Here is a 27,239-nt window from a genome sequence, read left to right on the forward strand (position 1 = left end):
GGACGGGGTGCCCCCCCCGGGGCAGCAGCCCCCAACCCATCACTGAGCCAAGCGGGACCCCGGGGTGCCCCCAGCCCTCCCCAGCACAATCCTCCTGCCCAGTCCAGCCCCACGCCTTGGGGCAGCACCACGGCATTGCAAGGGGCCGTGGGGCACGGGGAGGGCCGGGGGGCACCGGGAGGGCCGTGCGCTCTGGGCAGCCCGGCCGAGGGCAGCACGTGGGGCCGGAGCTGGGCGTAAGCCCCCCCGTCTCTGCCGGCCCCACCACGCTCTGTGCTTCCCCAGCTGGCACCGGCAGCCCGAGCAGGGCGCGCTGCCCCGGCACGACGGCGCGCGTGCGGCAGCACCCACGGCTGCAGCTGGCCCCAGCAGCCCTGGGGACGCAGGCTGGGCCGGTCCTGCAGCGGGCACCGAGCTGGCCCCAGCCGGGGGTCCCTGCTCGCGGCCGGAGCCCGGCCGGTCCCGCAGGGTGACGTGCGCCAGAGGAGCTGTGCCGCTGCGTCCCCGCCGTCCCCGAGTGTCACCCTGTGCGGGGCGCTGCTGTGGGTGCCCCCCTCACCCTCACCCACCCACCCACGCGCCGCCTGGTCCCGCAGGGCCGTGGGTGCCCGTCCCTGGGGTGCGTCCCCCCGGTGCCGTGTCCCATGGGCCAGCTGGGACCCCCCCCGGCCTCTCGGCGGCCCCTCGGCAGTGCCGGGGCCGGGGTGCCCGGCCCCCCCCCCGCGGCCGCCCCGGCCCTGCTCCTCGCTCAGGTGCGCCCTGTCAGCGTGCGGAGCTTTAATCCGGCGGTCGTTCATCTTGGGCGCGGGGCCGGGCTGTCAGCGGCTCAGACGAGCCATTTCCTCACCGCGCTGCCCGGCGCGGGGCTGAGCCGAGCCCCCCGCGCTCGCGCCCTAATTGAATCCGCATGGCCGCATCGCCATGCCGGCCCCGCCACCGCACCCGCCACCCCGCGCTCACCCCCCCGCCCCGGAGGTGCCCGCGCCCCACGGCGTCTGGGTTTCCCCGGGGGTCCTGGTGCCACGGGGCCGTCGGGGGGACAGGGGCCGGGGTGCCCCACACGCAGGCACCCCTCGGGCCATGGCCAGAGCCCCCCACCCCGCTCCGGCTGCGCCCAGTGAGACTGGGCCAGGGTCTCCAGCAGCACCCGCTCCCCGTGCCGGGCCCGCACCCGCCGGCACCTCCGCCCAGGCCCCGGGCTGGGGGCTGCCGGGGGCGGCACAGGGGAGCGGGTCCTCGGCGTCCCCCGCCCCGCGCAGCCCCTGCACCGGCCGCCTCCGCTGGCCGCCCCATCCCGGCTATTTGCGGCGCGGGGAAGGAAGCAGCCGCGGTGAGACGGTGCTGCCTGCCCGCTTCCTGCCTGCCCTGTCACAAATAGCCCCCCCGCCTTCGCGGGCAGCGGGCACGCGGCCCCACACGACGGCTCTGCCCCACGGTGCGACGGGTTTCCCACGACCCACTGCCCCAGCCCGCTCCCCACCACCGCCCGACGCATCCCCCCCGCAGCCCCACTCCTCCGGCCAGCCCAGCCACCAGCCCCGGATCACCCTCAGGAGGGACCTCGACCCCTGCGGGGGTCCCAGCGTGGGGCCACCCAGCGCAGGCCCCCCGCCAAAGCGTCCCCACCTCCTGCCCCACGGCTCCCGGCGGCTCCGCGGCGCTGCCCCGTCGTCACCGGGGAGGGGGACAGGACCGTCCCTGCCAGCGCTGCCGTGGCCGGGGTCAGGGGGCGCAGGCGGGCGACAGCCCGGCGGGGGGGCAGCGGCGTTTGCTCCAGCCGGAGGCTTTGAAATGCAACCCCCCCCCGGCCCATTTGGCTGGAGTTTGGCCCAGGCCCATATGGAGGCCCCGGAGCGGGGAGGGGGTCCTGGGTGGGGGGGGGCGGCAGCTGGATCCGGGGGCAGCAGGACCCCCTGACCCCGGCACGCCGCTTCCCCCGTGCACGGCGCTGGGCAGGGGTCCCTGCAGCATCCTCCCTCGTCCCTGCCTGGGTCCCCCCCCCCCAGGGCTGCGTCCTGCTCCTGCCCCCAGCCCGGCCGGTCCCTGGCACGCGTGCCTCCATCTGCGTGCGTGTGCCTGCACACGCGTGTGGCAGCTCTGCACGTGAGCTGGCATCGTAGTGCTCCGTGAGCACCTCCATGCATGGCCGCGGCACGCCTGCACACGCCTGCGCATATCTGCACACGCCTGCACACGCCTGCACACGCCTGCACAGGGCTGTGCCCGCACACGCAGCTGGGGGTGCCTGCTGGGGGAGGCGGCTGCGCACGCATGTCCACACCGGGCACACGGGCGTGAGCGCCCGCCTGCACGGGCTGCACCTGCACCAGCACACGCGTGTGGGAGCAGCTGAGGCGTGCGCTGGGCCCCAGCCCCCCACTGCCCCGGCGCTCCCGGGGGGGACGAGCCCCCAGCGCTCCCGTCCCTGTCCCCGTCCCCGTCCCCGTCCCCGCCACCGCTCCCCTCCGTGCTCGCTGCGTAATGAAGCCGGGGTCGGCCCCGCTCTGGTGCGCGCAGCGAGGCCGGCGCGCGTTAATGAATAGATCGTTGCCAACAGCCCCTGGCAGGGGATCCCCGGCGTCCCCTGGCTCCCGGCACATTAATCCCCGTTTACCGGGGCGAGGTGTAATCCCATTAGTCGTGGCTTTGCCTGCGGCCACCGGCCCTGCGAGCGGGGTCAGGATTTATTGCCAATAATTGGCCGGGTCTCCTCCCCCGGCGCAGGGCGCGGCGCTGCCGGCAGCTCCCCGGTGATGCCCCGCTTGTCTCCGCTACCGATGGTTTAATTTTGCACCGAGCTATTCGCCTTATTAAAGGAAAATTCATTTGCAAGCAATTTCCATGTGCAAACTGCTCTGCAGCTCCAGCTCCAGCGCGGGGCTGGGAGTGCCCCTAATCGAGTTACCGCCAGGCGCTTCGGCACGGAGCCGCGTTATTGAAATGGATCCACTAAATAATAGATCAGGGGCAGAGCGTGGTGCCGGGGCGTAAGCGTATTAGCGGGCTGAGCTGCCGCCTCCCGCCCCTAATCGCGTTACCCCGGCACGGGGAGTTGCCGGTGTGGCACAGGCACCCCAGCGCGGCGTGGGGCGTCCCACCAGCCTGCTCCCCGGCCGGCTGCAGCGGGGCCGCGAGCACGCAGGGGTGGGCGTCCCCGGGTGCTCCCCGCTGTGGGTGCCTCTGAGCCGGGGCACCTGGAGCTGCCGGTGCTTGGAGCCACGGGTGCCCCCGAGATGGGGTGTCCTGAGCGGGGGGGACAGGGCACTGGCACGGACGGTCTCCAGAGCACGCACACCCCCACGCATGCGTGCGCACCTTCGCGTGTGCACACACATCCCCCCCGCACGCACACACACGCTCGGGCACTGCTCACCCTGCGAGGGGTGCGGACCCTGGCACAGCCACCGAGGGAAAGGGCACGAGGGGCTCGGCCCCGGCACGTCCGGGCGCTGCCGCCTGCCCCGGCCGGGCTGGCAGCGGCCGCAGGGGGCTGGGGCGCGGCTGGGGAGCCGAGGGCTCAGGCCTTGCACGCAGCCGCAGACCCCCGGGGACCCCCCAGGGGACCTGAGCCCCAGCGGGACGGAGGCGTGGGAGCCGAGGCGGGTGCTGGCAGTGCCATGCCGGGGTGCGCTGCCCCGCGCTGCCCCTGGCTCCGTCCGAGCAGCCGTGCCCGTCACCGTCCCGGCCGGCTGCGGGCGCCTGGCCAGCGCAGGGCGCTCTGCCCCGCTCCGCAGGAAACTCCAATGTTCCTGCAAAAATTCAGAGGTCTCTTTTTGTTTTCCACTGTGTGTCCTGCTTTGGGGTGAAAAGCTTTTCCCATCCTGTGTTCCCGGCAGCTGGAGCTGACGCTTCCCCCGCCTGGCAGCGAGCCGGGGACCGAGGCTCGCCCCGCACCGGGGCTGGGGGCCGGGGGGCGGCTGGGGCGGCGAGCGGGGAGGGGGCGGCCGGCCTGCCACAGGGGTGGGGAGCGTGCCTGCGCTGCATCCCTGCGGCCCGTGCCCGTGCCCGTGCCCTCACCCTGCCCGCAGCGGCTGCTGTGGGCTCAGCGCTGCCCGGGGGCCGGGTAGGGTCCGGGCTGCTCAGCCCACCCCGGCAGCGCCCTGGGCTGCCTCACCGGGCAGCTCGCGGGGTACGAGTGGGGGGTCGAGGAGGGAAGGAGGTGGCGGCACTGCTCCCCGGGGGCATCCCTGGGCACCTGGGATTCACGCCGGCGGCTGCGGAGCGATGGGCAGGGGCGACGGGGCAGGGGTGACGCCGCGTCCCCCCAGGGCGAGCGCTGCAGCCGGAGATCCGCCTGGGTCCCAGCCCGGCTCCTGCCTGCCCTGCCCGGTGCCCAGGGCCCAGCCCGGCTGGAGTGCTCGGCCGCTGCTGGCCCGGGGCTCGCGGCATCGTTCCCCCGGTCCCCGAGCAGCTGGAGTTGCAGGGGGGTTTGCTCTTCAGGGCAGGGCGGCTTCGAGCCCCGATCAGCCCAAGAACAAGGAATCAGCTTGAGCGGCAATTTCCTGGTGCGTGTCACGGGGCATCAGCTGCGACCGAGCCCAGGGCGCGGGCGCACGCTGGGGCTGGGACCGGGGGGAGAAGGGCCGTGCCCCTTCCCCGCCCCTGCCCGCTGCGTGCCCGGGGCCTCGTGCCCGGCACGGTGCCCTCGTGCCACGCGGTGCTGCCGTAGCGGCCCACGGCTCACAGGGGCCCAGCTGAGCCCAGGTCCACCGGCAGCTCCCGCGGGGCCGGCAGCCAGGGCGGGAGCAGGGGACGTGGCTCGCCCGCACCCCGGCAGAGGCACCGTTCCCCGGCAAGCAGCGGGAGCCGGCAGCACATGCAGCAGCGGCAGCTCCACCGACTCCCCTCGCCTCCCCGCATCGCGTTGCCGCCAGCCAGGCGAGCGAGCCGCCGGAGAGGACAAAAGCCGCGTGCGAAGCAGCCGCGCAAACGCTGCCGCATCGGCCTGCCGCGCCCCGCGCGCCGGCGGGCGAGGGGCCTTGTGTGCCCGCCGGAGCGGGGCCCGTCTGGCAGCACCGTGCCGGGGGCGGCCGCGCTCCCAGGCTGGCACATGCCGGGAGCAGCCTGCAAACCTCTCCCAAATCGGTTTGATCCCAGGCTGCCGGAGCCCCCTCCCCGCCCCCGCCCGCTCCGGCGTTTAATTGCTCCGGCTGCTGGGAAATTTCAAGGTTGAATTTATCTAACTCCAATTTCCAGCCGGGGGATCGCGTTCTGCCTTTGTCAGCAAGATTGGAAGCCCCCAACCCCTCCCGGCACGGGCACTGCCGGGTCCCCCTGCACCTGCTCCCCCAGCCCGGCACGGTTCTCCCGCCGCCCCCCACCCACAGGTTCATTTTCTCTCATTACCGCCATGACCCCTGCGCCCTCCACACCGTCACCGTGTCCCCTCGCCGGGCCCAGAGCATCCCAGCAGCAGACCCATGGGGGCACTGGGCGGGATCGGGACCGGGGGATGCCGAATCGCCCCTCCGGGGCGATTCGGCATCCCCCGGTCCCGATCCCGCCAGAGGATACGGACCCGGTGTCGGCAGCCGGGGCTCACCTGCGTGTGCGGGCGTCCCCGGGCTTTTTACGAGCGGTCGGGATCCCGGAGCTATTTGTACCGGGGAGGGCAGCGGGGAGGCGGGGGGGGGGGATTTATGGCCGGGCCGCGCTCTGAAACCCAAAACCCACCCGAAGCGGCCTAATCACTCCCAGACGCGGCGGCCCCTGCGCTTTTATGGGGCATTTTAGAGCAGGGGAGCTAATAAATTTTTTGCGACGGTAAAAGCCCCGCTGAGGATGGGGACCCACCGGCCGCCCCCCCCGGGGGGGGGGGGGAATCGCTGTAGAAGGGGGAGGCGCGGCGCTGCGCCCCGTCTGCACCCCGGTAGCGGCGGCGGAGAGGGAGCGGTGCCCCCCCCCCTCTTCCAGCCCCCCCCCCCCCCTCCCCTCCCGTCGGTGGCTCCTCCTCCTCCTCCCGGTGCCCAATTTGCCGCCCCGGCCCCGGGTCTTTAAGGCCGCGGTACCGGGGCCGCGGGGCGGGGGGGGGGGAGCGGCGGCGGGCGCGGAGCTGCCCAGCCCCGCCGAGCGGCTCCCGGCGCCGGGAGGCCGAGCGCTCCCCGCCGCCGCCGCCGCCGCCGCCGCCGCCGGGCCCCCGCCGAGGGGGCGGGCTGCGCCCGCGGGGTTTAAGTGCGGCCGCGGCTGGATGCGCGGGCGGGACGGCGGCGGCGAGAGGGGGGGGGACCCCGGCGGGATGAGGCGGCCGCGGTGCTGAGGCGGCCGCGGTGCGGGAGCGGGGACGCGCCATGACCTCGGCGCGGGAGGCGGCCGGTTCCCCCCCGCTGCTCCCCCCGGGCGGCGGCCGCCGGCGGAGCGCCCTGGACCAGCTCCCGCCGCCCGCCAACTCCAACAAGCCGCTGACCCCCTTCGGCATCGAGGACATCCTGGGGCGGCCCCGCGGCGGGAGCCCCCCCGGCCCCGGCCCCGGCGCGCCCCCGGCCCGGCTCCCCGAGAAGGCGGCGGGGCCCCGCGGCGGCGGCTGCGCCCCGTCCTCGCCGCTCTGCGCGCTGGAGGAGCTCGCCAGCAAAACCTTCCAGGGGCTGGAGCTGGGCGTGCTGCAGGCGGCCGAAGGTACCGGCGCGGCGGGGGCGGCGGGACCGGGGCGGGCGGGGAGGGCGAGCGGGCAGGTGCCGGGGCCGGCGGGCGCGGGGGGCCGGGGGGCCGCGCCGCCGCCGGGGTCCCTCCTCGCCGCCGGGGTCCCTCCTCGCCGCCGGGGTCCCTCCTCGCCGCCGGCCCGGCGCGGCCCCGGGAAGTTTCCTCCGCGTCCCGGAGGGGCGAGCGCGGCCGAGAGACCCGGCGGCCGCGGGCCGGGAGGGGGCCGGCGGGACACGGCAGCCCGGCCGGGGCAGCCCCGGCACCGCTCCCCGGAGCCGCTCCCCGGAGCCACGCCGGCCGCCGCGGCCCGCAGGGAAGGGAGAGGCCCGGGGCCCCGAGCGAACCCCGGCCGAGCCCGCTCCGCGGCGGCGGGTGAGCTGCGGCCGGGACCGAGAGCCCGGTGTGGGCTGCCCGGAGCTCCGGGAGGACCGGCCGGGCCGGGCCCGGCAGCTTTACCGGGAGACGCGGGGAACCGACCCGGCCCGGGGGGCCGCGGTACCGGTACCGGGCGGCGGATCGGTCCCGCGGCGGCGGCCGGGCTGCACCGGGCGGAGCGGCGACACCTGGCCCCGCCGAGCCGTGACCGTGACCGAGCGTAGGGGCAGGGCGGCGGATCGGGCCCGTCGGCAACGAAAGCCCGTTACCGGCCCCGGTGCCGGCGTCCCCGAGCCCCGGCGGGCTCCTTCGGCGGGGACGGCGGCTGCGGCCGGGCCTCGGTTCCGCGGCAGAAGCCCGTTACCGGCGGGGCCGGGGAACCGCCGCTGTTCCCGGCGGGGTCGGGCAGCCGCTCCCCGCTCACGGACGTTGCCCGCGGGTGGCCCGGACCGGCGGCGGCTCCCCCCGGGGGCACCGGGCCCGGCAGACCCGGCGGGTCGCGGTCCCCGCGGGAACGAACCGGCTCCGCCGGTCCCCGGCTCGGCGCCAGCGGGGAAACCCGCCGGGAGAGCGGGCGGGCGGGCGGACGGACCGACGGACCGAGCGGCAGCCGGGACCTGCCGCCGGCCCGAGACAAAATCCTCCATCGAACGGACAGACGGACACGGGCGGGAGGAGCGCGGCGACCGTGATGAACGAAAAATCCCTTACACGGACGGACACACGGACGGACAGAGCGGGGCTCCCGCCGTTAACGAAAACCCGTTACCTAGACGGACACGGACAGACAGAGCGGGGCTCCCGCGATGAACAAAAAACAACCCTTACCGGGACGGACACACGGCCAGGGACAGGCAGGGCGGCGTTCCTGTACTTAACGAAAAAAACCCAAGCCGTCACCCGGCAGGACAGACGGACACGGACGGGCAGAGCGCGGCTCCCGCCGTTAACGAAAAAATCTTTGTCCTGCCGGACAGACAGACACAGACGGGCAGAGTGCGGCTCCCGCCGTTAACGAAAAAACCTTTGTCCCGCCGGGCAGACGGACACGGGCAGACAGAGCCGGGCTCCCCTAATTAACGAAAAAACCCTTCCCCGGCCGGGCAGGGACGGGCCCAGCGGCGCTCCGGTAACTAACGACCCCCCTTACCGGCCGGACAGACGGGCACGGACGGACAGAGCGCGGCCCCCGTGACTAACGAAAAGAAAGAACCCTGACCCGGCCGGACAGATGGACACGGCCGGGCAGATCGGCGCTCCGGTAATTAACGAGAAGCAGCCGTTGCCCGGACGGACAGACGAACGGAAAGGGGACGGAGCGGGGCTCCGGGAATGGAGGTAACGACCCGTTGCCCGGCCGGACAGACGGCCACGGCGGGCAGAGCGCGGCTCCCGCCATCATCGAAAAAACCCCCGTACCGGGCCGGACAGACGGACAGAAACGGGACGGAGCAGGGCTCCCGGAGTGGAGGTAAAACCCCGTTGCCCGGCTGGACAGACGGACAGGGCCGGGCGGAGCGGGGTTCCCGTAATTAACACGAACCCCATTAAAGACAATGCGGCCGCGAAGGGACCGGCCGCGCAGGGCGGGGGGCCCGCGGCTGACGGCGAAGTGAGCCGGGACCCGCGGGCAGACGGACAGATTACGGGTCCCGTAATTACCCGTAATTACTTAATTACGGGTCTGTGTAATTAAGGTAAAACCCCGTTGCCCGGACGGACAGAGGGACGGACGGACGCGGCCGGGCAGAGCGGGGCTCCCGTGATAAACGAAAAAACCCTCTTTGCCCCGCCGGACAGACGGACAGAAACCGGAGCGAGCGGGGCTCCGCGACGGAGGTAAAGCCCCGGTACCCGGACGGAGCTACGGACACGGCCGGGACAGCCCCGGGCTCCGGTAACGAGCGACCGGCGCCGCTGCACGGACGGACCCACTCGCAGCCCCGGCGGGTCAGGGCGGCGGCGGCCGGGGGTCCCCGGCGAGCGGAGCCCCCGCTGCGGGCAGCAGGACCGGGACCGTGCGGCCGGTGCGGAGCCGTTACCGGCGCCGCGGGCGGACTCGATCCGCGTCAGACGGGCGGCTTCTCTTCTCCCCGCCGCCGGCAGCAGCGCCGGAGCGCGGCCGGATCGGGGCCTCGGGGCCGCGGCGCGGCCGTGCCGAGAGCGGCGGCGGGGCCCGGACCCCGGGGGACCCGCAGGGACCCGGAGCCGCGGCACCGGGGCTGCTGAAAATCGCCGAGCGAAAGCGCAGGCGGGGCCCGGGCGACCGGCCGCGCTTCGTGCTGCCGGGCCGGCCCCGCCGCCGGCGGCTCCCGGGGCTCCGCTGCCGGCCCCGGCGCGGTGCGGGCCCCGCCGCAGCGGGCCGGGCTGACGGACCGAGCCGGCGCCGGGGTCGGGGCGAGCCGCCGGCGGGGAGGGCCCGGACCGGAGCCCCGGGACCGCCGGACCGCGCCGCGGGCGGGACACGGGTGGGCTCGGCCCCGCGCCGCAGCGGGCGGCGGCTCCGGCAGGACCGGGGCCGCTGCGGCACGGCGCGGGGCCGGGCGGGAGCGGCGGCGGGAGCGGCGGGACTCGGCTCCCGGCACCGGGGACCCGGCACCGTCACGGGCAGGGCCGGGGCTCGGGCTGGGTTGCGTTTGCACGGGCGAGCCGGGGCCGGCTCGCTCGGCTCGGTTCGGCTCGGCTGCGGCCGGTTGGACCGGCTTCGGCGTCCCACGGCTGGGAAGGGGTCGGCGCTGGGCGGCGAGGCCGGGCCGGGCCCGGCTGGGCTCAGCTAAGCTCGGCTCGGCGCGGCTCGGCGGTGCGGGTGCGGGTGCCGGTACCGGTGTGGGTGTTGATGCGGGTGCGGGTGCCGGTACCGGTGTGGGTGCGGGTGCGGGGGCCGGGACCGGGACCGGTGTGGGTGCGGGTGCCGGTGTGGGTGCGGGTGCCGGTGCCGGTGTGGGTGCCGGTGCCGGTGCTGGTGTCGGTGCCGGTGCCGGTGCGGCGCGCTGAGCCCGCTGTCCCCGCAGGTCGGGAGCCGCTGGGCGCCCTGGGGCAGCGCCCGGCCTGCAAGAAGCGGCGCAAGTCGCGGACGGCGTTCACCAACCAGCAGATCTACGAGCTGGAGCAGCGGTTCCTGCGGCAGAAGTACCTCTCGCCGGCGGACCGGGACCAGCTGGCGGCGCGGCTGGCGCTCAGCACGGCCCAGGTCATCACCTGGTTCCAGAACCGCCGCGCCAAGCTCAAGCGGGACCTGGAGGAGCTCCGGGCCGACGTGGCCTCGCTGCAGGCGCTGCCCCCCGCCGCGCTCCAGCAGCTGGCGGCGCTGCCCGACCCCCCGCGGCCCCCGGGCCCCGGCCCCGGCCCCGGCCCCGCGCCGCCGCCCGCCGCCGCCGCCGAGCTCTCGGAGGAGGAGATCGACGTGGGGGACTGAGGCGGCGGCGGCGCCGGGGGGGGGAGGGGGGGGGTCCCGGGCCGGCACCGAGACTGACCGAGCCCCCGGGCTGGACGGGGCGGCCGCGCTGCCCGCGCCCCGGGGGGGATTGGTGCAATTTTTCGCGCTTTTTTTGTCCGTCTTTCCTTTTTTTTTTTTTTTTTTTAAATTTTATTTTCTATCGTGTCTGTCCCGCCGGCCCGGCCGCGGTCCCGCCGCCCCGAGAGCCGGGGGCACGGGGGGGCCCGGCCCGGCCCGCCCGGGTGTAAATATTTGGAATAAAGGCGACACCTTACTAAGGAGCGCGGCGCGGCTCCGGCGGCGGGACGGACCGACGGACCGACGGACGGCCACCCCCGCCCCCTGAGCACACACCAGCGGGCGGCTGCTCCGCTCTGCCGGCTCCCCGCGCCCATCCCCGTGCCCCCGGGCTGCGGACCCCCGCGCCCCCCCGCGTTCCCCGCTCCCGAGAGCCGAAGGGCCCGCGGGGGGTCCGGCACGGCCGGGGGGCACCTGGGCCCAGCCCGGGCGGGGGGCGGCGGCCCCGCGGGGCGGGGGGGGCTGCCGGCAGCGGCCCCAAACGCGCTCCGTGCGCGGCGGGGACGGGGGTGTCCATGAGCCTGTGCGTGTCTGCGTGGTTTCACGCGTGTCCGTGTCCGCAGCCCCACGCGCGCACCCTCGTGCCGGCTGCGGGGGGGGGTGGGGGCAGGACCCTCGGGGGGACACACGGGGGGAGAGGGGGTCACGCGCCGGGGGCGGGGGGCAGAGCCCGTCCCCCTGTGACAAATTCCCGCCGGCGGCGCCTCCCCCGCCGCTGCCCCACGCGTGACCCGAGTGGGGCCGGGGCGGCGCCGGGTGCCGGTACCTCGCTCCCCTCCGCACCTGCCCCGGCCGCTGGCGACCACGCCGCCTCTCGTGACGTCACGCCCCGCTGACGTCACCGCGCGCAGCGGTGATGTCACTCTCTGATGAGCGGCAGCGGCTCTGGCCGCGCCCCGGCGTGAGCGGGGCGGGCGGGGGGGCGGGGGGGACGGGCAGCCCGGGGGGGGGGACGAGCGGCCCCGCGCCCCCCGCCCCGCGAGGAGCGGCTCCACGGCGGGGACCCCCCGGTGCCGCGGGGCGCGGCCCGCGCGAGGCGCCCGGAGGCGGCGGGGAGGGGCGGCCGCGGGGGTGTCGGGCAGCTGCCGGCTCCCTGCCCGCGGCGGGGGTCCCCCGGGGCCGCTGTCACCGCAGCTATGCGCGCCGCGGCCGCGAGTCCCTCCAGCATCCATATGAGCCCCGGCTGATCTAATTACGGCGGTGCGAACTTCCGAAGGCAGAGCCGCCCCCCCGGTATTTTCTCCGGTTTTAATTGCATTGTCCCGCCCCTCCCCCCGCGCCGCAGCCGCCCGGCCGAGGGGGGGAGGTGGAGAAATGAGATTTCGCCTGAAAGTGCCTTTGAGCATCCCCGGGGAATCGCTTTTAATTTGACAGGTAGGAGCGGCCGGGGCCGACACGCGTGGGGCATGCGCGGCTGCTGCGCCCCCCGCCCCGCCCGGCCCCCCCGCTCCGCCGCCCGCACCGGCCCCGCCCGGCAGCGCGGGCAACGGGCAGGGGGGCGACCCGGGCGGGGAGGGGGTGGCCACGGGCCCCCTGCCCGCGGGCAGGGACAGGCAGGGACAGACGCCCTGGGCAGGGGCAGGGGCAGGGGGCAAGGGGGGGGGGGGGACACGGACCCCCGGGGGTCCCATCCTGCCTCCCTCTCCCCAGCACCTGGGGCCTCCCCGGGGCTGCCCCACCCTGGCACCCCCGGGCTCAGGAGCCCCCAGCCCCGCACCCGGCCGCTCCCGGGGGCTGCACACCCGGCGGGGGGGGTCGCACGCGGAACCGCAGCGGGCGACTCCCGGGGCTGCGGGCCCTCCCCCCGCCCTGGCTGGCCCCAAGGGGGGTTCGGCCCCAAGGGGGGGTTCGGCCCCAGCCAGCAGCTCCGCGTTGACCCGGCGGCTGCGCAGCCGCAGCCCAGCCACGGCAGCAGGATCTGCGCTGCAGGCGACGATGTCTGCTGGCCCTGCAGCTGTGTCACCCCACAGCCGTGTCACCCTATAGCCGTGTCACCCTGCAGCCGTGTCACCCCATAGCTCTGTCACCCCGCAGCCGTGTCACCGCACAGCCATGTCACCGCACAGCCATGTCACCCCACAGCCGTGTCACCCCACGGCCTGGTCCTGGCAGAAGGCAGTGCCAGGCGATGGCCCCGGTCCCCGCGGCAGAGCTGAGCGTGGGGCCGCCGGCCTGGCTGGTCTGGCTGCACCCAGGAGCGCCCTCCCGGCCCCAGCAGCGTGCACCAGCGGCACGCACACACACGTGTGTGTGCAGACGTGCAGGCCCGTGCGCAGGCACACGCGTGAGCGCCGTACGTGCGCGTGTCCCCAGGCCTGCGTGGGAGCGGCCGAGGCGGACGGGCCGGCCCCGGAGATGAGCTCACGGCTCCGGCTCGCTACCATCAGGCTGATGCGAGGGAACAGCTGGCGGGATCGCACCTCCGCGCCGTGGGACGCACCGGCTGCGCGCCCCACGCTGCCGCCTTGGCCCCCGCCGCCGTGCTCACAGCCGGGCAGCCCGGCCCCAACCCGGCCCCCCCAGACCCCTCTCCCCCGCGCCTGCTTGAGCGCAGTCGGGACCCCACGGCCTCGGCCCCAGCCCCGCACCCCTGCACCCCCCAGGCCGCGTGGGCAGCGTGGGGCGGGGGTGGGCAAGCTGGCTCGGAGGAGGGGGCTCAGACCCCTGGGACCTCGGCCCGTCCCTGCTGTCCCAGCGCCTCCAGGTGCCTCCATCCCCTCTCGCACGGGGCGGCTGAGGGACACCGAGTTCCCCTCACCATGGCCTCTGGGCTGCTGCCCCCCCGGCCCTGGCTCACCGCCCCCTCCTGCCCCACGTCAGCCCCCCGTGCCAGCCTCCCCCGGGACAGCTAATCGCAGGCGGAAGCGTTGGCCAGGCCGGGCAGCGTCTGGCGTCGCCCCCGGCCGCCCCGCGGGAGGTTTTGCCGTGGGAGACGCTGCAGGCACCGGGCACGCTGCCACCGCCGGCCCCGCGCCCCGCCGGTTCCCACCACTCCGTGCGGCCACACAGTGAGGCCCCGCGGCCTGCCGGGACCGCCGCTGGTATGGGCACAGTGTGGGGGACACACAGACACGTGCACGTGGATGGACACCGGGACACGTGCACGCAGGAGCAGAGCTGTGCGCCCAGCGTGTACGTGCCACAGCACGGGGACCCGGAGCTGCTGCCATGGGCGCGGCCGTGACCGGGCACACGCTGCCGGCGGTGCACGCAGCAGCACCCACGTCCCTTCACGGGCGCAGGCAGCCGAGCACACGGCCTGAGCAGAGACCCCTCCCCGGGCACCATGTGCAGGCCCGTGAGCACCCACGGTGGGAGCACCCATGGCAGGACCACCCACGGCGGGAGCACCCACGGCGGGACCACCCATGGCGGGAGCACCCACAGTGGGCGCACCCACGGTGGGAGCACCTGCCCAGCACCCACTGTGGCCACATGTCCCCCAGCCAGCGCCCGCCGCGGTCCCCTGGGGACCCCCCGCCCCTGCCCGGAGGGAATCGGGCCCCGGAGGGCTTCGCCCCGGCTCAGCGGCCGCGGGGTAGCGACCTGCGGGGCCCCGGGGCAGCCGTGCCCGTCACCGGGGCCTCGGGGCGGCTCCCGCGGCGGCGGGCGCTGGTGCGGGGCTCTGCCCGGCTCAGCCCCCCGCTTCCCCCTCCCCACGCGCGCTCGTCTTTTTCCTCTTCCAATTTTCTGGATGATTAACTCGGCTGCTGTTTCCTGACAACCTCTGCTGTTGGTATTAATTTCTTTTAACTAGTGATTAATTACTCGCTGTCTCCCGCGCTCCTTTTCCCTGTTGCCTATTTGCATATTAATCAAATTCTACTTGATGGCCTGCCTGTCACCTCCCTGCCACGGCCCCTGCGACTCCCGTCACCCGCGAATGACATTACGGGGGGGCCGCGGCACAGGGCGGCGGGAGGGGAGCGCCGCGGCCATCACCGTGCCTCGGGACCGGCCCCGAGCCGGGCGAGCCCCGGGAGCCCCCGCGGCCGCAGGAGCTGGGGGTCCCCGTTACTTCCCGGCCTAGGGCAGCCCCCCCCCCCCCCCCCCCCCCCCGGGACCCCGGACCGGACCGCCCCGGGTGGGCCCCACCTCCGGGCAGGCCCGCCCCGCCCCGTCCCGCCCCACGCCCGTCCCCCGGGCCCCGTGGGGAGGGTCGGCCGGTGCAGGGGGGGGGGGCTGTGCCGTGCCGTGGGGCCGTGCCGGGGTACGGTGCAGTGCCGTGGGGCCGTGCCGTGGAGCTGTGCAGTGCCGTGGGGCCGTGCCGTGGGGCTGTGCCGTGCCGTGGGGCCGTGCAGTGCCGTGGGGCCGTGCCCGGGGGCCGTGCCGTGGAGCTGTGCCGTACCATGGGGCCGTGCCGTGGAGCTGTGCCGTGCCGTGGGGCCGTGCCGTGGGGCTGTGCCGTGGGGCTGTGCCGTGCCGTGGGGCCGTGCAGTGCCGTGGGGCCGTGCCGTGGGGCCGTGCAGTGCCGTGGGGCCGTGCCGTGGGGCCGCCGCCGCGCGGGCCGAGGCCGCCCCCTGGCGGCCGCCGGTGGGGCCGGTGCGGGCGGCGGCGGCCCCGGGGCCGCGCCGCGGTGGAAGGGCGGGGGCCGCGGGGGGCAGGGGCGGCGGTCCGGCCCCGGGCACCGGCAGCGCCCGGCACGGAGCCGCGGCCGCGGGGGCTGCGACAGAGCTCGGCGGCGGCCCCTCGGCCCTGCACCGGGACGGGACGGGACCGGACCGGAAGGGGGGGGGGGGGCTGGCGGCGGGGGCCGGGCTGCCCGGGGCCAGGGCGAGCGGCAGGGAGGGCAGGGGCGGGCAGCCCGGGGGGCACAGGGGGGCTGGGGGGCACAGGGGCTGCCCCGGCGGGGCCGGGAGCCGTGGGGGTCCGGGCACCGGGTGGGGAAGGGGGGAGCGGAGAGGGCAGGAGGAAAGGGGGGGCTGGGGGGGCTGCCGGGGGCAGCGGGCCGAGGCCCGGGGCCGGCAGAGGCAGAACCGGAGCCCCGGGGGGGGGGGGGACGGGACGAGCAGCTTCACGGGCGCAGGAGGGAAGGACAGACGGACAGGGCTGGCTCCCCCCTTTATTCCGAAGCCCCGAGTGGGTGCAAAGCCCTGAAGGAGCCGAAGGCGACGGCCGCCCCCGCGGGGCACAGCCCTGGCCCGCAGCCGGCCGCCCCCGGCACCGGGACCTCCGGGGTGGGCACCCCCCCCGCCCCGCGGCCTCCTGCCCCCGGGGACCCCGAGCAGGCAGGACCCCCGCGTCCCCCGGGCCGGCAGTCCCTGCACCAGGGCAGGGCCGGGGCACGCGGGGGGCCGGCGGCGCAGCCCCCCCTGCCAGGGGCCGCAGACCCTGCGGGGCAGCCCCCCAAGGCACAGCCGCTTGCGGCAGCAGGAGGGGGAACCCCCACCCACGGAGGCGGCAGGAGAGGGGCAGGGCCCGCTGCCTGCAGAGGTAAAAGGCACGGGCAGGCGAAGGCCCCTGCACAGCCCCCGGCAGCCACGGTGCCAGGGGAGAGCGGGGCCCCGCTGCCGGACCCCCGGCAGCCCCCCTGCCCAGCAGAAGGCAGGCGGCAGCGCGTGCCCCGGCTCCTGCGGTCGGGGGCTCGGGGGCAAACGTCCGAAGCGGCCAATGCCTCCCCGTCTCCGTGCCAGGAGGGCTCTGCTCTCGGCGGGCGCCGCACGCCCACCCCGCGCTGCCGTCTGTGGGGCAGGGGGCAGGGCCGCGGGGCCGTCTCCTCCGCTGCCGTCAAGGTGAGGAGAGCCCCCGGCTACAGGAGCCCCCCGGGGGGGGCACCCACCTCACCGCGGGGCTCTGGGTGCCGGCGGGGGGACGGGGTGGCGTGGGAGGGGTGCTTGAGCTGAAGCGCCAGCCTGCTTCCCTCCACCTCGGCATCCTGGGGGGAGAGGGGGGGCCCGAGCTGGCAGCGCCGCCGGGGCAGGGACGGGGAGGGGGCCCCGCGTCCCACGGCGCGGCGCCCACCCCCGGCTCACCTGCATGGCCGCGTAGGCCATTTCGGCCGCCGCCTTCTGCGTGTAGTTGATGAAGGCGCAGCGTCTCTCCGGAAGCATCCGGATGAAGCGGATCTCCCCGAACCTGCGGGGTGGCACGTTGGAGACCCCCCCCCCCGCCCCCTGCCTCCCTCGCAGGGTTTGCTCCCCAGGCCAGGAGTGCCGGGGAATGGGGACAGACACGGGGCTGGCAGGACACGGGGACGGTGACGTGGGGCAGGACAGACATGGGGCTGTCAGGACATGGGGACGCTGACGTGGGGCAGGACGGGCATGGGGCTGGCAGGACACGGGGACGGTGATGTGGGGCAGGACAGGCATGGGGCTGTCAGGACATGGGGACGGTGATGTGGGGCAGGATGGGCATGGGGCTGGCAGGACACGGGGATGGTGACACGGGGCAGGACGGGCGCAGGGCTGGCAGGACAGCAGGACAGTGACGTGGGGCAGGACAGACATGGGGCTGTCAGGACACGGGGACGGTGATGTGGGGCAGGACGGGCGCGAGGCTGGCAGGACAGCAGGACGGTGATGTGGGGCAGGACAGGGGGACGGTGACGTGGGGCCGGACGGGTGGGGAGCTGGCAGGACATGGGGATGGTGACATGTGGCAGGACAGGGGGACGGTGATGTGGGGCAGGACGGGCATGGGGATGGTGACGTGGGGCAGGACGGGCACGGGGTTGGCAGGACAGGGGGACGGTGACGTGGGGCAGGACGGGCGCGGGGCTGGCAGGACGCCGAGGGCCGGGGGGCCGCGGGGGCCGGGCGAGGAGACGCGCTCACCGGCCGAAGCAGCCGTGCAGCACCTTCTCGCTGACCCTGGCGGTGACGTTCCCCACCCAGAGCGGGTAGCAGTCCCTGCCGAACCACACCGGCGTGGCGGCAGCCGGCTCCGTGGCGGCAGCCGGCTCCGTCCCGCACGCCATCCCGCGCGCCCCCCAGCTCCGTGGGAGCTCTGGGACCCGCCCGCTCCTGCCCGCTGCCCCCAGTAAGCCCCGGCCCTACCTGGCGGGATGGGTGGGGGGCAGCGTCGGCTGGCTACTGGCCGCGGCCCGGCCCTGGCCTTTCGCCTGGTTCCTGGAGCTCACGACGGTCACGAAGCCGCCGGCGTCCGTGTCCCAGCAGCTCCCGCTCGCCCACTCCCCTGCCGAGAGGTGGGGACGGGCTCCGCTGGCTCCGCGGACTGGCACGGCACCCGCTGCGGGCCAGCGTCCGTCCGTCCGTCCCCGAGACCCCCTCCAGCCCCGAGACCCCAGCCCAGGTCCCCCCCCCCGTGCTCCCCCTCCGCCGACAGCCCCGGGCCCTTACCGGAGGGAGGCAGCGGCGGCTCCCCAGCCTCCGGCAGGGACGGGGACGCGGGGACCCCCCCCGGGCTGCTCTGCTGCGGAGGGAGAGGAAGGAGGTCGGGGCCCGCGGGGCGGCAGCGGGGGCCGGGGGGCCGGGCGGGGCCTCACCCGCAGCAGGGCGCGGCAGGCCTCCAGCTGCGCGGCCGCGTCGGCGTTGGCACCGTCCAGGCGCAGCAGCTCCTCGAACGTGCGGGCGGCCTCGGCGTAGCGCTGGGCGTGGCGGAGAGGGGCTGAGCCCCCCAGCTGGGCAGCCTGCAGCCCCCCCCCCACCCCACGGCCCCGGCACCCCGCAGCCGCCCACCCAGCAGCCCCCCACCCAGCCCCAGTACCTCCAGTCCCCCACCCAGCCCCAGCACCCCACAGCCACTGCCCAGCCCCACTGGCACCCCCCAGCCCCGGTACCTCCAGTCCCCCACCCAGCACCCCCCAGCCCCAGCACCCCCCAGCCCCCCGCCCAGCCCCACTGGCACCCCCCAGCCCCCCGCCCAGCCCCGGTACCTCCAGCCCCCGCAGCGCCTTGCCCTTGCGGAAGAAGCCTTTGGGCCACCCAGGCTGGAGCCCCAGCGACACCTGCGCGTCCCTGAGCGCCTCCTCGTAGCGCCGAAGCTTCTCGTAGCAGTAGGAGCGGTTCCCGAAGAGCCTGCGGGGAGAGCGGGGCCGCTGCTGCTGGGACCCCCAGCCCTGGGGAACGCCGCTCCCCGGCCCCCCCGCTCACCGGTGCTCCCTGGGGTTCAGCTTCACGGCCTCCGTGAAGGCCTGCACCGCCTCGGCGTAGCGGCCCTTCTGGGCAGCTTCGTTGCCACGGCCTGCGGGGAGAGCATCTGTCGCGGTTTAGCTTCGGTCGGCAGCTGAGCCCCACCCAGCCGCTCGCTCGCACCCCCCCGGTGGGACGGGGGAGAGAATCGGAAGAGCAAAAGGGAGGACACTCCTGGGTTGAGATAAAGACAGTTTAATAGTTGGGAAAAAGAGGAGGAAAAAAAAAAAAAAAAATAATCATGATAAATTGCGATGAAAAGGAAAACAACAAAAGAGACAGAGAGGAACAAAACCCAGGGAATAAAACCAAGCGATGCAACCGCTCGCCACCCGCCGACCGATGCCCAGCCCGTCCCCGAGCAGCGATCGCTGCCCCCCGGCCAACCCCCCCAGTTTCTATACTGAGCATGACGCCATATGGTATGGAATAGCCCTTGGGCCAGTTGGGGTCAGCTGTCCTGGCCGTGCCCCCTCCCAGCTCCTTGTGTGCCCAGCAGAGCATGGGGAGCTGAAAATCCCTTGACCAGTGTCAGCACTGCTCAGCAACAGCTAAAGCGTCCGCGTGGTATCGCATTATTCTCATACTATGCCCAAAACAGGGCGCTGTACCAGCTACTGGGAAGAAAATTAACTCTGTCCCAGCCGAAACTGGAGCCCCCCGCCCGCAGGGGGACACGGGCGCCTGCTGGGGATGAGCAGAGGAGAGCAGGGCCGCAGAGGAGGCAGCGGCTCCACCGTCACCCAGCCGCAAGGGAAAGAGGCCTCAGGGACAGCCCGGGGTCACACGGCCCGCGAGGAGCCGTGCCGGCGAGGAGCCCCAGCACAAGCCCCCCCCCGGGGCAGAGCTCCCCGCGGAGCTGGGAAGCGGCAGGGCAGACCCCCCCCACGCCCACCCCCTTTTCTCTCGCTGCCCGGGGGGCCCGAGGCACCGACCTGCGAGGATCAGGCTCTGCTCCACCACGCTCGTGTCCAGGGGTGCAGGCTCGGGCTCGGGCGCCTGCGGGGCGGGCGGGCAGGGCAGCGGGGGCTCGGGTGCCTGGGGGGCGGCGGGCAGGTCCCTCCCCAGGGCCCCCGTGGGCTCCAACTCACCTTCCCCAACGCCCTCTTGCCTGGCTCCGCGTCGTCCGTCCTGGGCGGCTTCTCCTTCCCCGGCACCGGCAGCCTCACGCCCGCTTTCTGCCGGGCTTTGAAGATGAAGGTGCAGCTCAAGTCCAGCTCGTCCTGGGGGAGGCAGGGTGGGCGAGGCGGGCAGAGCCCCGGGCCCGTCCGCGGGGCAGGGCCCGCGCCAGGCTGGCGCCCGCAGCGGCGGCGCTCACCTCCATCTCCTCCGCCCTGGCTGAGCGGCCTCCTCCCTCCTCTCCCGAGGAGGCTGCGCTGTCCCCGAGGCACGGAGAGGGGCCGGGGCCCAGCCAGCCCTCCCCCTCCTCAGCATTGCTGTTTCGGGGGTGCCCAGCGCCCGCGGAACCGCTCGGGGACGAGGTGCCCTGGAAGGAGAGGGCAGGACTGAGGCGGCAGCGGGGCTCTGCCCGCCCATCCCTCTTCTCCCCGCAGCCGCGGCGTCCCACCCTCGGACGCTCGCGGCACCCCCGAAAGCAGCACGGAGACGCCGAGGACTCCCGACGGCAGCACGGCCCGGCTGCCGCAGCGCCCACGGCCAGGCTGGGGCGAGGGGCCGGCGCAGTCACTCACCGACTCGGTCTCCTGCTTGCTTTTCAGCTCTTGTCCCAATTTTTCTCGTTTCTTCCGGTCTTTCTGCTTCTGGAAAGCGGAGAGGGCCGTGAGCGGGCGCCAGGCAGAGCAGCGCAGACCCACGCCCGGCCCCACGCTGTGGCGCTGCCGAGGGGTGGGAGCAGGCCCCGGGCCGCCCCCCGAGACGCGCCCCCCCCCCAGGGCAGCGGCGAGGCGCAGGAGGCAGGGAATCGCAGGCAGCAGCCCGCACGCGTGGGGCCCCCCTCCCCCCCCGGGGTGCACCCACCTTCTTCTTCAGCTTCTTCTTCTCCGCTTTCTTCTTCATCCGCTCCTCCTCCGCCACCAGCTCCCGCGCGTTCCTCTCCGCTTCCTGGGGCGGTGATGCCGTGAGCCGCCGGCACCGCGCTACGGCCGGGAGAGCGGGAGGGCCCCGGGCGCGCCCACGGCAGCGCTGCCGGCCCCCCACGGGGGCGGGAGGACGAGAGGGACCGGGGAACGTGACGCGGCCGAGCCGGGGAGCGGGATCGGGCGGCCCGCGGGCAGGGAAGGGCTCTCACCTCGGCCGTCGGCCGGTGCCGCCGGGGCGCGGGCAGCCTGTGCAGCTTGGCGTCGAGGGCGCTCGGGGACGGGCGGGCGGCCGGGGGCTCCTCGCACAAGAAGGATTTCCTGAAGCCGCAGAAGTTGTAGGGCGGGTCGCTGTCCTCGCTGGAGACCTCCCAGCGCTGGCTGAGGCCGCTCCACTCCTCCTCCTCCTCCCCGCCGGACCCCTCCAGCCGGCTGGGGCAGTACCAGAAGCCGGGGCCTGGGCAGGGAGAACGGGGGCCGTCGGCGGCGGTTCCCGCCCGCCGGGACCCCCGGTAGCCGCCCCGCCCCCCCCCCCCCCGCCGCTCCTCCCCACTCACCGCGGCCGAAGGCGGCCCGGGCCCCGGACGCTTCCCCCATCGCGCTGCGGTTCGCCGGGCGGGACGCGGCCTGCGGCGGCACCGGGAGCAGGGGCGGCTGCACCGGGCCGGGGGGGGGGGGGGGGGGGAGGCGGCCCCCGCCGCCCCCCGGGCCCCTACGTCCCTGCCGGCGGCTGCGCTCGGCCTCGGCAGTGCCGGGGACAGAAGGGCGCTGCGGGGAGCGGAGCCGGCCCTGAGCCGTCGAAACGAAACCGAAACCGAAACGCAGCGGCGAGCACCGGCCCCCCCGGGCACCGGCCCCGCTCCCCGCCGCCCCGGCCGCCGGGGCCCAGCAACGCAGCCTCAGGGACAGGCAGCGGGGACAGCCCCGAGCCCGGAGGTGCCCAAGCCCGGCCCGGCCGGGTCCCGCCTCCCGCCCGCCCCCGGTATACGATCCAGGCCGCCGCCGCCGCCGCCGCCGCCACCGGCCACGCCGGAAGTGGAGCACGGCGCGGACCGGAAGTGCGGCGCGGCGCCGCCGAGGCCGCCCGTCCGCCATGTTGGGTGCGGGCAGGACGGCGGCCCGCAAGGCCCTCACCGAGCAGCACCGGCGCTCCGCGTCTCCTCCCGCCGTTCCCGCCTCCCTTCGAGCCGCCGGCCCGGCTGTGTCAGGGCCGGGCACCGCGGCGCTGCCCTCCCAAGCGGGTCAGCCCTGCCCGTTCCTCCGGATTAGCGCGGGCGCGGCCTAAGCCTATTTCCTCCCGCCGCCCCCGGGGATGGCCCAGCATGGAGGACGGCGGCCCTGAGCGACGCGGCGGGGAGCCCTGCCCGCAGGTGAGGCTCGGAACGGACGAGGGGACGCGGGGGGATACCGGATACACCTCGGGCCCGGGGCCGCCGCCCGGCCGGGAGCCGCCGAACGGCGGCTCCCGGCCGGGCGGCGGCTCCGGGCCCGAGGCCGCGCTCGGCGTCTCCTTGACAACGCCGCCCCCCCCCCCCCCGAGGGGGCGTGGTCTGATGAGGGGGCGTGTCCCCGTCGGTATTGCGAGGGGCGGGGACATCCCCGAGCCACGCCTCCCTCTCCGCTAACCCCGCCCCTTCGCCGCTAGCCCCGCCCCTGATCCCTCCGCGGTCCCCTCGCAGGGTGAAGGCGATGGCTCCGGTCTCAGCGGCCTCATCCTCCTCCTCCTCACGGCCCGCCCGGCCCTGCCCTCCCCGGGGGATGGGGCTGCCCGTGGGGAAGCCGCCGAGCCAGGTGAGGGGCGCCGGCCCAGCCCGGGGGGGTCCTTCTCCCCCCCCCCCCCCTCCAGTGACGCGGTGCTGGCAGCCCGCCGTGTCCCCACGTCCCGGTCCGTCTCGGGGAACGGCTCGTAGCCCAGATCTGCTGCCGGCTGGTCTGAGCCTCCCCCCGGCCGCTTATCCCCACGGGGCCGGAGGGGGAACCCTGATGGGGTACAGCATCCCAAGGGTGGCTGCGGGGGGCAGGACGGGTGGCAAACGCCGCACAATTAGCATGTAATTAACGTGCAACGTGTACGTGAGCGCGGCCGGCACCCAGCAGGAGCAGCCCGGTAGCCCGCTGGGACGGGTCCTGTGCCAGGAGGGGCTGGGGGCTCCCCGGGTGCCAGCGCCGGCAGGGCCGGGGCGGCCGCGGAGCGGCGTGGCCGTCCCGCTGTCCCCTCCGGGCGCCGGGGTGGCCGCGGGCAGGGGGTGCCCCCCGCGTTGCCCCGCACCGAGGGTCCCCGCCCCTGCAGGCAGCAGCTCCCTGGGGGGCCTGGCCCGTTCCCTGCAGAAGGCGGAGGCCGCGCTGCGCGGCTGTGTCAGCCCCGGCCTGCGGCGCCTGCTGCCCCCGCGGCCCCGCGAGCACGGCCGCGATGGCGAGGACGAGGGCGAGGACGAGGAGGCGCCAGCCCTCCCGGCCGCGCTGGAGCAGAGCTTCCCGGGGCTGCGCCGCTGCCTCTGCGTCTGGGAGGACCCCCGCACCGAGACCTTCCGGGGCCGCGTGCGGCCCCAGCCCGGCGACAGCGCCGCCGCCTTCTCCTACCACCCCGTCCACCCGCGCGTGGCCGAGCGCGGTGCCGCCCTGCACGCCCTGCTGCGGCACCGCCACCACCTCCGCCTCGCCCGCGACTACAGCCGCCGCTTGAAGGCCTCCTCCGACTTCCTCCGCCGGCTCCTGGTGCTGGCGGAGCGGCCGGAGCTGCCGGCCGGGGAGCTGGGGGCCGCCCAGCCGCTGCGGGGGCTCTGCCAGGAGCTGCGGACGCACGCCGGCCACTGGAGCGGGCTGCGGCAGCGGATTCGCGGCGACCCGTGGCTGCGGCCGCTGCTGCTGCGCGGGCACGAGTCGGCGGCGTGCATGCGGCGGGCGCTGCTGCTGCTGGCGCTGCACGCCGCGCGGCTGGCCGAGCGCCACGCCGAGGCGCGGCTGCGGGGGCTGGCGCGGGCCGGCCCCGCCGCCGCCCCCTCCCCGGCGCTGCTCTCCGACCTCTTCCAGGGCCTGGAGGTCTACAACCAGGTGGTGGGCAACCTGGCCCTGGAGCTGGGCATCGCCGGCTGCCGTGGGGCCGCCGGGGACCAGCCCCACGCCTTCCCCGCGGCCAGGGTGCTGGGGATACTGGCGGCCGAGCGGGGCCGGCTGGCGGCTGAGCGGCTCCAGCCCCTCCTGGAGCCGCGGGACGGGGGCGGCGGGGCAGAACACGTCTGCTGGGAGGACGCCGCGGTGCCTTGGCCCCTGGAGCGCGGCACCGCGGCGGCAGATGCGGCACCCTCCGGCCAGGAGGAGCCGCCGGGCCTCGCTGGGGAGCTGCGGGCGCTGTGCAGGGAGGACGAGGAGCTGATGGGCCTCATCCTGGGGGTGCTGGTGGCCGCCACCGACAGCCTTTGGCACCACGTCCTCCACGGGCCCAAGCAGGAGAAGCCGGAGGCGGCGGCGGCGGAGAGCCTCGAGCCCCCGGAGCTGCTGGCAGCCGGCCCGGGCACGGCCACCGCACCGAGCTCTCCCGGATGGAAATCGGCGTGGCGGCCGGACGCCTCCCGCGCGCCGGCAGCCGAGGCCCTGCACGGCCGGTACCGCCCGCTCTTCTGGGGGGCTGCCGGTGCCGCGCTGGGGCAGCGCCTGGGGCTGCCGCACCGCGGGGCGGGCAGGGCCGTGGCTGAGGCGCGGGAGCTGAGCCGCGCTCTCGCCCAGGGTAGGCGGGGGCCGGGGCGGGGGGCGGCGGGGCGGCGGTGTCGAGGCGCGGCTCCCCAGGACCCCTCGGTGCCGCCGCGGGCGGCGCTGGCCCTCACGCCCCGTCCCCCTGCAGCCCGCGTGCCCCGGGAGTGCGAGGAGGAGCTGGGGTGGCTCTGCCTGTGCCTGCTCTGCTGGGGCGTCCTCTGGAGCTGGGAGCGAGGTGCGGGGCGTGGGGCACGGCGTGTGGGGCACAGGGTGTGGGTACGGGGCGTGGGGTACCGGCTATGGGCTATGGGGCGTGGGGTATGGGGTGCAGGGTATGGGGTACAGGGTACAGGTGTGTGGCATGGGGTGTGGGGTACAGGGCATGGGGTGTGGGGCATGGTGTGTGGGGCACGGGGTACAGGGTACAGGATGTGGGGTACGGGGTGTGGGGCACGGGATACAAGGTACAGGTGTGGGGCACGGGGGACAGGGTAGAGGTGTGGGGCACAGGGTGTGGGTACGGGGCGTGGGGTACTGGGTATGGGCTATGGGGCGTGGGGTATGGGGTACAGGGTACAGGGTATGGGGCGTGGGGTATGGGGTACAGGGTATGGGGTGTGGGGTACCAGGCATGGGGTATGGAGTGTGGGGTACGGGGCGTGGGTACGGGGCGTGGAGTACAGGGTATGGGCGTGGGGCACGGGGTATGGGGTACAGGATATGGGGTGTGGGGCACAGAGCAGAGGTGTGGGGCACGGGGTACAGGGTAGGGGTGTGGGGCACAGAGCAGAGGTGTGGGGCACGGGGTACAGGGTAGAGGCGTGGGGCAGGGGTAGAGGCGTGGGGCACGGGGCGCGCAGGGCTGCCGACCGCTGCCCACCGCTGCCCCCGCAGACTTCGCCCGCGCCCTGGCCTCGGCTCTGTCCGACGAGTGCTCGGGGCAGCCGGCGGCGGCGGCGGGGCCGGCGCGGAGCAGGACGGCCGGGCGCCTGCAGCGGCTCTACCCGGCGCTGGCCTTCGCCCTGCGCTGCCTGCGGCCGCCGCCCGCCCGCCCGCCCGGTGAGCGGGGCCTCGGGGGACGGGGGCATCGCGGGGGTCCCCTCGGGGCCGCCCCCCGCCCTCACCCCCTGCCTCCCCAGGCCGCCCGCCCTGCCCGCGCCTGCAGGTGCTGGGCCGCTGCCTGGCCACGGCGCAGGCTGCCTGCTGCTGGCTGGTGGGCAGAGCCTGCCGGTACCTGGCGGCCTGGGCCCTGCCCCGGTTCCTGCTCGTCGCCCAGGGGGACCTGCAGGTAGGCGGGGGGGGGGGGGGGGGCGGCGCCGGGGACCCGTGTGTGGGGCTGGGCCGTGGGGCGGGATTCCTCTCGCCCCCTCTTCCAGCTGCTGCAGACGGAGACGGACGCGCTGGCGGCGCTGGCGAGCGGGACCTTCCCGGAGCCCGGGGACGGCTCCCCCCCGCCGCCGCCCCCCGCCCCGCCGTCCCACCGGGAGCGCCAGCTGTGCCGGCAGATTCGCTCCGTGGCCGCCAGCATCCAGGTACGGCCCCGCCGCCGCAGGCGGGCCCGGGGGGGAGCCGCGCCGGGAGGGGCCCCGCGGTTCTGCTCCGGCCGGGGGAGCCGCGCCGCGCCACCGCCGCTCTGCCCCCCCCCCCCCCCCAGCTCTTCTCGGGGGACGCGCTGAGGATGTTCTCCGCCAACTGCAAGCGGGTGTCGGCGGAGATCTTCGACCAGACCATGCCGCTGGGCAAGCACTGGAGGGTCGGCCTCCGCGCGGGTGGGTACGGCTGCCCGGGCGCCGGGCGGGGCGGCGGGCAGGGCTGAGCGGGTCCCTTCCCGCAGACCCGCCCGGCTCCCCCAGCGCCTACGCGGCGGCGGCGGCCCAGGCGGTGCTGGGGCAGGTGCTGCAGGGCGCCCGGCTCCTGCCCCGCGACGCCCAGGCGCCCGCCCTGGCCCGGGTGACCACGGCTTTCCTGGAGGCCTGGATGGACCACATCCTGGCCCGGAGGATCAAGTTCAGGTACCGGGGCGGCGGCGGCGGCGGCGGCGGGGCCGGTTCGGCGCGGGCGGCTGCCGCGACGGCCGCGCTGAGCGCCGCCGGTGCCCCCCAGCCTGCAGGGAGCCTTGCAGCTGCGGCAGGACTTCGAGCTGGTGCGGGAGCTGCTGGGCTCGGAGCGCTACGGGCTGGCCCCCGAGACCCGGCAGTCCCTGCTCTCCCTGCGCGTCTTCCAGCAGATGGACGGGGCCATCCTCTGCCTCCTGCAGCAGCCCGGCGGGGCGGCCGGCGCGGCCCCCCGCCCCTGGCACTCCCTGCGCCGCTGCTGTGAGTGAGGGGGCACGGGACGGGGACGGCCCCCGCCTGCCACGCTCGGCTCCCCTGCCCCGTGGGCTGTGGCCGTGCCGGGCCCCGGCAGACGGTGCTGGCGTCGGGGAGCGTGGGGCGGGGGGGCGAGAGCCGCCTCTCGGCGTGGCCCCCGCTGCCGTGAGGGTCCGGGATCCCCGGCACGGATGGGCCCTGGCTCCCCCTGACTCCCGTCTCCTCTCCCCGGCCAGGCTCGGACAACGGTGGCCACGCGCAGGAGCCGGACGCGGGCAACCTGCACGGCCTGGAGACCCTGGAGGTGCCGACGGCGTCGGGGACCCCTCCATCCGCCCCCGGTGCCGAGGCACCGGTGCGGCTGCGGAGCGGCGTCCCCGAGTCCTACCTGTCGGGCAGCCAGCAGCAGTGGCTGTCGCTGCGGCTGCACCGGGCCCGGCGCTGGCGCGTACCCGGTTTGCCGTGCGCCGGCAACGGCCACGAGGCCTGACCGTGCAAGGGCGGCAATAAAGCGGGGGGGGGCTGAGCCGGGGTCCCCGTCTCTGCGTCTGTCCCCGTGTCTGTCCCCGGCTGCGGGTGGGAGTGG

General features: G+C 75.8%; 3 protein-coding genes across 7 annotated transcripts; 2 read left to right on the top strand and 1 right to left on the bottom strand.

Annotated features, from left to right (window-relative positions):
- The first annotated feature begins 6,287 nt into the window (after window positions 1–6,287).
- On the top strand, window positions 6,288–10,426 carry LBX2 (ladybird homeobox 2). The gene is made up of 2 exons (XM_075499134.1): window positions 6,288–6,612; window positions 10,023–10,426. Exons 1-2 carry the CDS (start codon window positions 6,288–6,290, stop codon window positions 10,424–10,426), a joined length of 729 nt encoding a protein of 242 aa, XP_075355249.1.
- A 6,070-nt stretch (window positions 10,427–16,496) lies between these two features.
- Window positions 16,497–21,909, bottom strand: TTC31 (tetratricopeptide repeat domain 31). Of its 5 annotated transcripts, XR_012775424.1 has the most exons (14): window positions 21,789–21,909; window positions 21,212–21,281; window positions 20,867–21,111; window positions 20,596–20,679; window positions 20,310–20,378; window positions 19,937–20,104; window positions 19,710–19,841; window positions 19,554–19,617; window positions 18,580–18,670; window positions 18,363–18,504; window positions 17,827–18,074; window positions 17,524–17,662; window positions 17,302–17,376; window positions 16,538–16,600 (listed from the first exon to the last, which is right to left on the bottom strand). XR_012775424.1 is itself a non-coding variant. In XM_075499358.1 (12 exons), exons 1-11 carry the CDS (start codon window positions 21,747–21,749, stop codon window positions 17,557–17,559), a joined length of 1,887 nt encoding a protein of 628 aa, XP_075355473.1. In that variant the 3' UTR covers window positions 16,497–16,600; window positions 17,524–17,556. The 5 variants fall into 5 exon arrangements, 1 of the variants encoding a protein (XP_075355473.1); XR_012775421.1 differs by lacking the exon at window positions 21,789–21,909 and having other exon boundaries at window positions 21,212–21,749; XM_075499358.1 differs by lacking the exons at window positions 17,302–17,376; window positions 21,789–21,909 and having other exon boundaries at window positions 16,497–16,600; window positions 21,212–21,749.
- Window positions 21,889–27,236, top strand: CCDC142 (coiled-coil domain containing 142). Its single transcript, XM_075499359.1, has 11 exons — window positions 21,889–22,024; window positions 22,334–22,445; window positions 22,945–24,378; window positions 24,493–24,579; window positions 25,239–25,403; window positions 25,484–25,632; window positions 25,721–25,876; window positions 25,999–26,113; window positions 26,179–26,356; window positions 26,448–26,659; window positions 26,890–27,236. The coding sequence occupies exons 1-11, from the start codon at window positions 21,977–21,979 to the stop codon at window positions 27,141–27,143; spliced, it is 2,910 nt and encodes a 969-aa protein (XP_075355474.1). The 5' UTR covers window positions 21,889–21,976; the 3' UTR covers window positions 27,144–27,236.
- Window positions 27,237–27,239: the final 3 nt, after the last annotated feature.

Source organism: Mycteria americana, chromosome 4 (assembly GCF_035582795.1).
Source record: "Mycteria americana isolate JAX WOST 10 ecotype Jacksonville Zoo and Gardens chromosome 4, USCA_MyAme_1.0, whole genome shotgun sequence".
Taxonomy (NCBI): Eukaryota; Metazoa; Chordata; class Aves; order Ciconiiformes; family Ciconiidae; genus Mycteria; species Mycteria americana.